General features: G+C 49.7%; 1 protein-coding gene across 1 annotated transcript; it reads right to left on the bottom strand.

The window, feature by feature from the left end:
* Positions 1–334: 334 nt before the first annotated feature.
* LOC141027526 (uncharacterized) lies at positions 335–1,063 on the bottom strand. The gene has a single exon (XM_073504591.1). The coding sequence runs from the start codon at positions 1,061–1,063 to the stop codon at positions 335–337; it is 729 nt and encodes a 242-aa protein (XP_073360692.1).
* Between the last annotated feature and the right edge of the window lie 11,711 nt (positions 1,064–12,774).

Raw genomic sequence — 12,774 nt, 5'->3', positions numbered from 1 at the left:
TTCTTGTAAATGCACGATGCATCTTGTAAAGGTTGAGTATGAAAATTATAATACAATATCGTGCGAGATATCTCTCGTTCTATAATCATGGATACAATATATGCTTGCTCAGTACTGGAACATAACTTACTAATTGCATTTAGACATGCAAAACGTAGTATGCATTTGTACATGAGCACACCACTGTGTTCAAAGTTCAAACGTAAAATAGTAATACAATACACACAGCATCTTTGAGCAACAACAAACATATTTACAACATAGGTTCATACAATCCAAATTATGATAATAGTAGTTCCTACTAGTTTAATGTAGACATCCATTTTCTCGCAATTTACCAACCACTGTTTCCCTTCCGGCGCTTCCAGCCGCTGGAAGATCCCTCGTCATTGCTCTTACGTGGGCGGAGTCTTTCTTTCATTGGTTGTTGGTGGAGGTGACGTAGCCCGTTCTTGATGGTTAGGATTCTATGGTACAACTCGTAGCTAACATACCCGTCCTTTGCCGCATACTCAAGGTGTATCGGGGAAAGTGGCTTCCAGTCCCAGAACTGGTGCTTCTCCTTTGGGAATGATTTCTTCATGTTCTTGTATGAGGGGTCGATGATGGCCGCTGAAAGGTCACCCATGGAGTCCCTTTCTCCACCACCCTTGATGCAGAATAGCCTCTGGAGGTCGACGTGGTGCTCGTCTAGAATTTTGATCCATGCGCGGGCAAGCATGGTCTTGTCGTTCCTGGTATCGACGCTAGTGAAAGTTACCGCTTTCCGTTGCAGGAAGTCAACTAACGCCTGGGAGCGCTCGGATCTGCAGTAGTGGTATACAAGGACATGCTCGCGCATGGCAAGTTGGACGATGGCGATCCCTTGTCGTATGTAACTGCTCTTACGTGTGTACTCGAGGTCGAGGCCGACGAACTTGTTCTTCTCCTCCTTTAGCCATTCTTCGTACTTTTTGATGATCCGCTCCACGGTCCTTGGGTCGTTGGTGTACACCACCTCGAGCACGGTTGTACCATGGGCAGTGATGTGTTCGGTGAGTGTTGTTAGTTTCCCGTCGTCCATGGCTGGAGGTGTGCGGTGGTGAACTGCGGCCGGCGAGAAACTTTCGAGGAAGAGGATGAAATGGAGTCGGAAAAGTGAAAGGGTTCTTTTGTTGTGCAAAAAAGGAAACCGCCAAAGAGCAGTTGCTAGTCACGCGGCGGTTCCAGGCGTAGAATTTCGGAAACAGGGGTTTGCTTTATCTGTTTTTTTAAGATTTTCACTTCTCTTGTTCATTATATTTTTTTATTCGTTTCGTGCTGCCTGCGTGATCCATCTTTGGCTGTGAAAGTAGTTGTGTAAACGGTAGAACACTCAGCAGATGCATGGTCGTGCCTTTTTGTGAAAACGGTTTTTTCAATTAATAATCTTCCTTGGTTAGGGAGGCACGGTTTTTATGTTAATCGGTGCACAAGTGTGTGTTTAGGTAAATTTGAAGTAAATATAGTTTGGACTTGAAAACGGAGTCCTGTTTGGTTTTTAATTGAGATATGTTTCACTAGAATAAGTTTGATAACATGGCATTGATAGAGGTTTTGAATCACAAACTGATTCTTGTTTCGATTGATTTTTGAAAATGAATCCTTTTGTTTTTTGATTTTTTGAATTGTGAACTTTTGAAAGGGTAAGAACTACATTTTTTTGAATGAATCATTTCGATAGTTCAAACAGGATTTGTTTCAAAGGATCATTCCGATGGTTGAAACAGCAAGCTGAGTGTCCGTAAGAGCTACATAAGTTGCAAAAGATCATTCTGATAGTTCAAGCAAGCTCATGGTCCATAATAATTACAGTACTCTACCATCCTAACTAGCAAACTTATAGTAATCAGTGTTTTGCTCCTGGAGGCATCATCATGAAACGAGCATTGAACATTCTAGGAGATACACTGTTTGCTTCCATTTTACGTGCTGGTTCCGACGGAATCTACATAATGCGCTGAATGATGATGGACACAGAACGGTCATGGCGCTCTTTGAAAGTGATTAGAACAACGTTCTTTTGAATGAAGGATGCAGCCGATATGAAGTCTCTGAAAGAAGACTTTTCTATTACCATCCTGCCGTCATTTTTGGAGATGTAGTACGATGAAGGAGTGATGACATGTGTAGGTTCATTAGGAGCTTCAAGGGTTACCCTGTCATTGGTTGGCATGTCCACCCATCTCTTCAGTGTTGAGACAACGCTCCTCAGAATTTTCTAGAAGAAAATGGAAATTAAATAGAAATTAAAACCGCTGATTTGTCACTTGGACAATAAATAAAAGAATGTCTGAATATGGTGAGTGCACAAACATTAAGAAATTTCATATTGGAAGTAATATAATTCCTGGCATGTTCAGGTTTGTGTGTAAACAGATAAAACAACATATTAAGAGAACAACAAAAGTTTTGTTGTTTTAGGTTTGAATAAACAGGTTCTTTATAATTTTACATATAAGCAATATTATGTCAGTATTGTTTATATTACATATTAGCAAAATACGTTTGGTATTTTGACAAGGACAGTTGTAACCAACCATGACATAGTCTTTGGTGTTAGTGGGAGTCAAGACATGGACAAATGGACGACAACGGATGAAAGTATCTCCGAAAAGGCGTTGTAGAAAGAATCGTGTCTGGTCGTAGGTAAGCTCAATATCCTTAGAGTAGACACAGCAGTGAACATGGTCGAAATCGTCAGAAGAAAGATCGTCGAGAGCTAGAAAAAGAAAAAAATTTAAAGTTAGATAAAGCTATATCCAACACGGGGTTAATATTATTCAGTTCGATTCCTGCATATAAAATTACAGCGAAAGAAGATAAGTTTGTAATATAAAAATATAACGAAAGATGATAAGTTTGTAATGTTTGTAATATTAAATACCTACCAACGTGGGGTAATGGAAGCAGCTTTTTGTCATCCCGATATGTTTGTATTTCGAGATTGAGACCCTCGTCTGGTTCAAATTCTATGCGGTCTCCAGCACGAAGTTCATAATCAGCCGCAAAGATGTTCCACTCACCACCGCAGAACTTTGTGTAGTTCGCCCTATGTTTAACAAAGCATTGTAAGACCTTCCTTCATGTGTAAGAAGGGCTGGCTCTACCTGCTGTTTACGCAATTTTCTTGCTTCTTTCTTCCTCTCTTCAATGTATTCAGCGAGAAAAGCTCTGACATTACAAGGTACATACTGGAAAAAATAGTGCAAATAACAACCTGTAAGTATAAATTTGAACTCGCGTGCTATTAATGTTAAAAGTTTTCTTAAATTGGATATGAATTTTTGATAAGAATTACAGGTAACAACATAATTGTATTATAAATTAATGGATACAGATTTTTGGCATATGTTGACTAATTTTAATTAGAACTGAAGATGCATTATAGTAATCAACGCATAGGCATGCAAAACTAATGGACTATATTAATCAGGGCATAGGCAGGCAAACTAATGGAAAATGAAAACACAAGGCAGGTGCGAAGAAGTGGCAGCAGGGGAACCTAGTGTAGGTGCAAGGGGGTATGAGTGACAGTGACGATTTCTACTGTGTTGTAAGCAACTAATGTGTTAGTGATGCTTACTAACCATGCGGTTGCAGCAATTTTCATCAAGAATAACCTCAAACTCCTGGAGAACTTCAGGGTGTGGTTCGCAAGGGCCGCCTGGTTGGCGGCAGGTAGGGCAAATCATACCTAAATAATTCAGAAAAACTATGTTAAGAACACAAGAATATCATAACAATTTAAAAACAAGTTTCAACGTTGAAGGTAGACAACGAATAGCTTCAAATATGTTAGCCATATTGAAGGCAGGCAACAACTACAAATTTACCAGAAATCTTCTCATCTACTCCTTCGAGAAAAGTAGTATGACAGAGTTTATAACACTTGTTTAGATTTTCAAATTGTTTTTATATTCCTTTAGAGAATGAAGTCGTTGTACCGGATCTGATGCTTCAATAACTATCAAATGAAAAACCTAAATGTAAAACGTTAATACGGATCGGAGCATGCTGCTTACGCATGTGCTTTTTACCTGGGACAGAAGAAGAACGAGGGTTGACGAACGGAGATTGGGGTAGGGGAAGCTTAGGGCAAGCGCACACGGTTAGCAAATGTGCGAGAGAAGCACGGCTTAGAAGTTAATCAAGAGACCCAATAAAAACTCTACAATAACTGTTTTGAGATTTGGAGATGATGATATTAGAGTAATGATAGTTGAGTAGTTGTGAATTTGAGAAATACTTATGTTAAAGTTTGTGATTCCCGTAGCATGCACGTATGGTGAACCGTTATGTGATGAAGTCGGAGCATGATTTATTTATTGATTGTCTTCCTTATGAGTGGCGGTCGGGGACGAGCGATGGTCTTTTCCTACCAAACTATCCCCCCTAGGAGCATGCGCGTAATACTTTGCTTTGATAACTTGTAGATTTTTGCAATAAGTATATGAGTTCTTTATGACTAATGTTGAGTCCATGGATTATACGCACTTTTCTTCCTTCCATCATTGCTAGCCTCTCTAATACCGCACACTTTTCGCCGTTATCATACACCCACCATATACCTTCCTCAAAACAGCCACCATACCTTCCTATCATGGCATTTCCATAGCCATTCCGAGATATATTGCCATGCAACTTACCACCGTTTCGTTTACTATGACACACTCCATTATTGTCATATTGCTTCTCATGATCATGTAGTTGACATCGTATTTGTGGCAAAGCCACCGTTCATAATTCTTTCATACATGTCACTCTTGATTCATTGCATATCCCGGTACACCGCCGGAGGCATTCACATAGAGTCATATTTTGTTCTAAGTATTGAGTTGTAATTGTTGAGTTGTAAGTAAATAAAAGTGCGATGATCATAATTTTTAGAGCATTGTCCCAAGTGAGGAAAGGATGATGGAGACTATGATTCCCCCACAAGTCGGGATGAGACTCCGGACTAAAAAAAAGAGGCCATAAAAAAAGAGAAAAGGCGCAAATAAAAAAATGATGAGAGAAAAAGAGAGACGGGACAATGTTACTATCCTTTTACCACACTTGTGCTTCAAAGTAGCACCATGATCTTCATGATAGAGAGTCTCCTATGATATCACTTTCATATACTAGTGGGAATTTTCATTATAGAACTTGGCTTGTATATTCCAATGACGGGCTTCCTCAAAATGCCCTAGGTCTTCATGAGCAAGCGAGTTGGATGCACACCCACTTAGTTCCTTTTGTTGAGCTTTCATATACTTATAGCTCTAGTGCATCCGTTGCATGGAAATCCCTACTCACTCACATTGATATCTATTAATGGGCATCTCCATAGCCCGTTGACACGCCTAGTTGATGTGAGACTATCTTCTCCTTTTTTTGTCTTCTCCACAACCACCCTTCTATTCCACATATAGTGCTATATCCATGGCTCACGCTCATGTATTGCGTGAAGATTGAAAAAGTTTGAGAACATCAAAAGTATGAAACAATTGCTTGGCTTGTCATCGGGGTTGTGCATGATTTAAATACTTTGTGTGGTGAAGATAGAGCATAGCTAGACTATATGATTTTGTAGGTATAACTTTCTTTCACCATGTTATTTTGAGAAGACATAATTGCTTAGTTAGTATGCTTGACGTATTATTATTTTTATGTCAATATTAAACTTTTGTCTTGAATCTTTCGGATCTGAATATTCATACCACAATTAAGAGAATTACATTGAAATTATGCCAAGTAGCATTCCAACATATCTATAATTTTTGATTGTTCCATGCTATATTATATTCTGTTTTGGACATTAATGGGCTTTATTATACACTTTTATATTATTTTTGGGACTAACCTATTAACCGGAGGCCCAGCCCAGAATTGCTATTTTTTGCCTATTTCAGAGTTTCGCAGAAAAAGAATATCAAACGGAGTCCAAACGGAATGAAACCTTTGGGAACGTGATTTTTGGAACGAACGTGATCCAGAGGACTTGGACCCTACATCAAGACATCAACCAGGAAGGCACGAGGTAGGGGGCGTGCCTACCCCCTGGGCGCGCCCTCCACCCTCGTGGGCCCCACGTTGCTCCACCGACGTACTTCTTCCTCCTATATATACCTACGTACCCCCAAACTACCACATACGGAGCCAAAAACCTAATTCCACCGCCGCAACCTTCTATACCCGTGAGATCCCATTTTGGGCCTTTTCCGGAGCTCCGCCGGAGGGGGCATCGGTCACGGAGGGCTTCTACATCAACACCATAGCCTCTCCGATGATGTGTGAGTAGTTTACCTCAGACCTTCGGGTCCGTAGTTATTAGCTAGATGGCTTCTTCTCTCTTTTTGGATCTCAATACAATGTTCTCCCCTCTCTTGTGGAGATCTATTCGATGTAATCTTCTTTTGCGGTGTGTTTGTTGAGACCGATGAATTGTGGGTTTATGATCAAGTTTATCTATGAACAATATTTGAATCTTCTCTGAATTCTTTTATGTATGATTGGTTATCTTTGCAAGTCTCTTCGAATTATCAGTTTGGTTTGGCCTACTAGATTGATCTTTCTTGCAATGGGAGAAGTGCTTAGCTTTGGGTTCAATCTTGCGGTGTCCTTTCCCAGTGACAATTGGGCAGCAAGGCATGTATTGTATTGTTGCCATCGAGGATAACAAGATGGGGTTTATATCATATTGCATGAGTTTATCCCTCTACATCATGTCATCTTACTTAAAGCGTTACTCTGTTCTTTTGAACTTAATACTCTAGATGCGTGCTGGATAGCGGTTGATGTGTGGAGTAATAGTAGTAGATGCAGGCAGGAGTCGGTGTACTTGTCGCGGACGTGATGCCTATATACATGATCATACCTAGATATTCTCATAACTATGCTCAATTTTGTCAATTGCTCAACAGTAATTTGTTTACCCACCGTAATACTTATGCTCTCGAGAGAAGCCACTAGTGAAACCTATGGCCCCCGGGTCTATTTTCCGTCATATTTAATCTCCCGACAACAAGTTATTTCTCGCGCCGTTTTTATTTTGCTTTCTTTACTTTGCATCTTTATCATAAAAATACCAAAAATATTATCTTATCATATCTATCAGATCTCACTCTTGTAAGTGACCGTGAAGGGATTGACAACCCCTTTATTCCGTTGGTTGCGAGGATTTATTTGTTTGTGTAGGTGCGAGGGACTCGTGCGTGGCCTCCTACTGAATTGATACCTTGGTTCTCAAAAACTGAGGGAAATACTTAAGCTGCTTTACTGCATCACCCTTTCCTCTTCAAGGGAAAACCAACGCAGTGCTCAAGAGGTAGCAGTCCCCAGCCCAGGGGTCCAGCCAAAACAGCGTGGATGACCCAGTTCCGATCGAGATGGAGGTCCCAATGCGGAGGACCGGTAGTAGCTGAATGACAGATTGCCAGAACTGGGACCCTCCGGTCCGGACGCAGAAGGCGAGGGGTTGCCCACGCAGGTATTTCTGGTGCACAATCTGCAACCACAGGCCTCCATCGCCATTCGCAATGAGCTAGAGCCAACGAGTGAGGAGCGCCAGGTCCCGGGGCTTGCAGATTTCGGACCAGCGCACCATATGGTACTTCTGCTTGTCACCCTCGCCCGCCCAATAGAACCGGGCCTGGACCGAACCAATCTCGTGGTGGAGAGTCTCAGGGAAGCTGTAGAAGCTCATGGTGAATAGGAGGAGGCTGGAGAGGGACGAGTTGATGAGGATCGTATGGGCTACCTTAGAGAGCCATCAGCCCTGCCACAGCTCGATGCGGTGTTGAAGCTTGAGCACTGAGGGCCGAAGGTCGGCCATGGACAGGCGAGAGTCACTAAGGGGAACCCCAAGGTAGGTACTAGGGAATGTCCCCAACCGATAGTTAAGTCGGTTAGCGATGCTCTGGCTCTCAGCGGGCGAATAACCCAGAATCATCACCTCGCTTTTATCAAAATTTATTTTGAGGCTCGACAGGTGTTGAAAACAGAGTAGGAGAAATTTGAGGTTTGACATCTCAGGCGCCGAGCCTTGAACCATGATGATGGTGTCATCGGCGTATTGGAGAAGGGAAACGCCTCCTCCCTCCACCAAGTGCGGGGCGATGCCTAGAATGTGGCCGGCGGCCTTGGCCTTATCCAGGATCGAGGCCAGGGCATCAACCACCATATTGAACAAAAAGGGGAAAAGGGGTCACCCTGTCTAACCCCACAGGAGGTGGGGAAGTAGGGCCCGATTTCCCCATTGATGTTCACCGCGGTGCGACCTGACGACACCATCTGCGTGACCCAGGATACCCAGCGATCATCGAACCCTTTTCTAAGCAGCACTTCCCGAAGGAAGGGCCAACTAACCGTGTCGTACGCCTTATGGAAGTCGATCTTCAGGAAAACCGCCTTGAGGTTTTTGGAGCGCACCTCATGTAGGAGTTCGTGGAAGTCTAGGACCCCATCCAAGATATATCGACCCTGAATGAAGGCGGATTGATCCGGGTGGTTTATTCGGTCAGCTAAAGGGGCCACCCTATTGGCGTACCCCTTGGCAAGAATGCGGAAGATCACATTGATCATCGTGATAGGACGGAACTGGTGGATGTTAGAGGTGCCTGGGACCTTGGGAATCAGAGTGATAATCCTGTAGTTAAGGCGCTTGAGATCTATGGAACCGACATAGAACTCCTCGAAGATGGCCATGACCTCCTGTTTGATGGCGGGCCAGAAGGTCTAAAAGAACTCAACCGGCAAGCCGTCAGGTCCCGGGGCGGATGATGGGTTCATCCCTTTAATCGCCAGCCACACTTCCTCCTCAGAGAACGGGCCGTGAGGGCCGCATTGTCTGCGGCCGAGACACACTGCGGTCCGACCCAGAAGTGTGGCGCAAGAGCTAGGGGGGCTGCAAACAGGGCTTGATAGAAGCCGTCAACGTGGGCACGACTGTCAGCAGGCCGCTGGAGATGCGTCTCGCCATCCCACAGCAGGGGGATGGTATTCCGCCGCCGCCGACCATTGGCGATCGCCTGGAAGTAGGCGGTATTCGCGTCACCCTGGAGAACCCACTTTTGGGTACCTCAAAGGTGCCAATACACCTCCTCGTCGGTGTATATGACCATAAGATGGTCTTCAAGGTCATACCGCTGCATACATTCGTCAGGAGAGTGGCCCACCGAGTCGGCCCGAAGGTCCAGGGCCTGAATGGAGTCAAGGAGGGCTTTCTTGCGAAGACGGAGGTCCCTCCCGAGATTCGCGCCCCAGCCCTTCATGAACTGACGGGCGCGCTTGGCACAGAAGTGCCAGTCATCCACCGCCGAGATGGATCGGTGGGAAGCAAGGCGGGCTTCCAGCCAGCGGCTGCGCACGGCCTCAGCGAAACCGTTCTGGTTAAGCCAGAACGTCTCGAAGCGGAATCTAGGGGCAGAGGGGGGGGCGTTCATCCTGAGAGGATAGAAGAAGAGGAACGTGGTCCGATCCAATACGCGTGATGGCGCGGAGGGAGGCAAGGGGGTACCTCAACTCCCACTCAGGAGATACCAAGACCCGATCCAGCACGGAGCGCGTTGGGTCGGCCTGGCGATTGGTCCAGGTGAACCTGGCACCAATCCTATCCAATTCCCGCAAACCGAGATCTGCAATACAGTCGTTGAACAACTTCATGCGTGGGAAGTTAACTAAGCCGCTATTCTTGTCCTCTGCAGATCAGAGAAGGTTGAAGTCGCCACCGATGACGACGGGAAGCGGGCCGCGGATACCTTACTCGAGAGCTCGTCGAGGAAGGACACCGAGCGACTGTGGTCGGCGGGGCCATAGACTATAATGATCTCCCACTTAAAGTTCAGTGCGCGCTCGAAGATTTCCATGCTCACAAAGAACTCACCCCTATCCATGCTCCCAACCTCAAAGGTGGCATCCTTGACACCTAATAGGATGCCACCAGAGTGCCCGGCGATCCCACTAGAAGGGAGCCAATGCCAGGCGAACAAGTGGGTGCTCAGGTGCTCAAGCTCGGCCAGGGTGAAATCGGTTTGCATGGTCTCTTGGATTGCAACTATGTCAATGTGTTCGTCACGCATGTATTCGATGAGTTGGCAGCGTCGGCCATCCTGGCCGAACCCGCAGATGTTCAAGAAGAGAGTCCGCATCAGACCGCCATGGAGGGGCTGCTTGACCCCAGGACACGGGAGGCGCTTTGCGCGCGGAGGGCGGCGGTGCGGGATCGGGTGCGGCCCCGAATCTCCAGGGGGGCGGGGGCCGCCAGACGGGACGACTGGGGGTCCGGGGGAGGGCCGCTAGCCTCCGAGGAGGAGGAGGCCAGGCGGGCACGGGTCTCGGCCAGCCGGCCATCCAGGACTTCCCGGGCGCGGATGGCCTCGATCTGGACTCTGGGGGAGCAACTTCCCCCTAAACACTATATCAGAGTCGGCCGTGACCTTGGCAAGATGTCCAAGTGGGACCGACTCCAACACAGAGGAACATGTAGCAGAAGAAGCGGGGATGACCGGGGTACCTGGCTCGAGGTTACGCGCCGCAGCCCGGAGCTCAGCCCGCTCCGAGATGGGAAGGGCGGGGCTGCCAACCGGGCGAGCAGCGTCAATCCGGGCACTGCCCCGCGAGGATGTCACCGGAGTCGACGTCGACCGGCCGCGTCTGGTGTAGGCCGTGGACCGCGGTGGGTGTGGGGGCGCCGCCAGGGGAGTAGTCAGGGCGGAGGCACCCGCACATCCAGCGGTAGTCGTCGGCGGGGGGGAGGGGGGAGACCGCAGGCAGGCGAGGTGAGGAAGGCGGGGGAGCGGCCGCCAGCGCCACGTCTGGCCCGGCCTGCACCTGCAGCACCAGAGGTAGTGGGGGAGAAGCCATCTGGACTGGCGGTGGAGGGGTCGGCACCCCGTCGAGGGCCACAGCAGGAGACTCAGGCGAGGGCACCAGGGCGGGTGCATCGGGAGTCGCGAGAGATGGGACGGGTCCCGAGGGGCGGGGGGAGGCCGGCGGGGACGAATCTGGCTGGACAGGGAGGGAGCCCAGGGCGGGGGAAGAGGCTGTCGGACCAGACGGAGGAGGCGCAGCCAGCGCATCAGGAGAGCGAGGCGAGGACGCCGGGATGACGACGAGCCCGACGCTGGAGGTGTCGCTGGACTGCTGCTCCGCGAACGGTGTCGAGGGTAGGAGCGAAAGGAGCCCCTCAGGCAGAGTCGCAAAGGGACCGGCCGGCCGGCCGCCCACCCTGGGTCGAGGTAGAGGGCGGGGGCGCCGGCGGAGGGGAGTGGGAGGGGCTATACTCCGAACCATCCTCGTCGTCAGAGCGGTGGGAGCGGGGGTGGTGGCGACCGTGATAGTCATCGTGAGGGTCCGAGCGACCACCGGGAGGAACGTCGTCAGTGAAGCGAGGGCGCCCCACATGGTTGGGCGGCTTGGGAGCAATGCGGAGGTCGAATCCTTGGTCGTTGAAGAAGACCCGAATGGTGGCCCGCAGCTTGTCGGAGTCGAGGCACTTGACCTTGACTCGCACCTCCTCCTCCTTGCGGAGGGAAAGCCCATCGACGACGACCACCTTGCCCAGAATCCGTGACATTTGACGGATGACACGCTCAGAGCGCGCGATGTCGGGGAGACTAGCAATAAGGATCCAGGCCGTGTCGAGAACGGCCACCGCCTTCGGGTCGAGAATCGGCTCGGAAATGTCGACGATGAGTTTGTTGAGGGCAAGTGTGATCTGGTCGCTGCGGGTGGCGTATCCGTGGCTGACGGAGTCGGGGAAGACCACAGAGAACTCGGTGCCAGAGATGGGAGTGACCGCCCAATCCAACTGACGGCGGTACAGGTGGTTGAGCTCCGCCTCGATCATCTCGGGGGAGGCCACACCGTCTATCACTATGACCACCGCCTGGAGGGATGGGGTGGGTGGCGAGATGTCGGGGACCTCAATGTGGAAGAACCCCAACCCCTCGATCCCATGTCCATACATCCTTAGCTTGTCCGGGATCGGCCGATCCGGGCATAAGAGGGCAGGGTGTCCGAGGTCCTTGCAGATGTAGCAGCAGGCGGGGTTGGCGCAGTTGACTTGAGTGTGGCCCTCAATACCACAGTTGAAGCAGGGCGGACCGGGGGGGCCGGACACCGGACACGGGAGCGGAGTTGAGCCGGGGATGCAGCTGGCCGGGTTTTGCACAGCCCGGCCCTGGCCACGCCTCTTCTTCTTCTTGAAATGCCCTTGGAGGCCACGGGGCTGCCCCCCACCCATGACACCCGAAGCGAGGGGTGTGGCCGAGGAGGAGGCATGGGGCGGGACATATTTCCGGGTGGGGGCAGCCGGAGCCGGTGCGGGAGGGCGCGGGGATGGAGGGCGCTGTTGCCGGGGCAGGGAGGGTGAACGGTCGTGACGGTGCACCGGGGAGGGGGAGCGGCGGCGAGCCGGCCGGCCACCCGCGACAGGGGGGAGCGCGACCGGCCACGCCATGCGGAGCGGTCGGGTGACCAGCGCGCGTCCTGGCGATCCTCCCGGGCAGACGGGCGAGAGGAGTCGCGATCGCGGCCGCGGAGCTCCCGGCGCAAGTCTTCCTCGCGGCGGAGAGAGTCCGGAGAGGGGCGAGGCGGGTCCCGGAGATCCTCGTACCGGCGCTTGCGCCGCGCCTCACCGTCATCCCAAGCGCGGGACATGGCCGGAGGAGGGGGCCGGGGGAGGGGGCCGAGGGAAGGGGCGGCAGGCGCGGTCGAGGTAGGGAGAGGCAGACCGACAGGATGGGGGGGAGGCGGCTGAGTGCCGGGGGGGAG

This window comes from Aegilops tauschii, chromosome 7 (genome assembly GCF_002575655.3).
Source record: "Aegilops tauschii subsp. strangulata cultivar AL8/78 chromosome 7, Aet v6.0, whole genome shotgun sequence".
NCBI lineage: Eukaryota > Viridiplantae > Streptophyta > Magnoliopsida > Poales > Poaceae > Aegilops > Aegilops tauschii.
The sequence above is the reverse complement of the archived record's forward strand: the minus strand, read 5'-3'. Positions and strand labels throughout refer to the sequence as shown.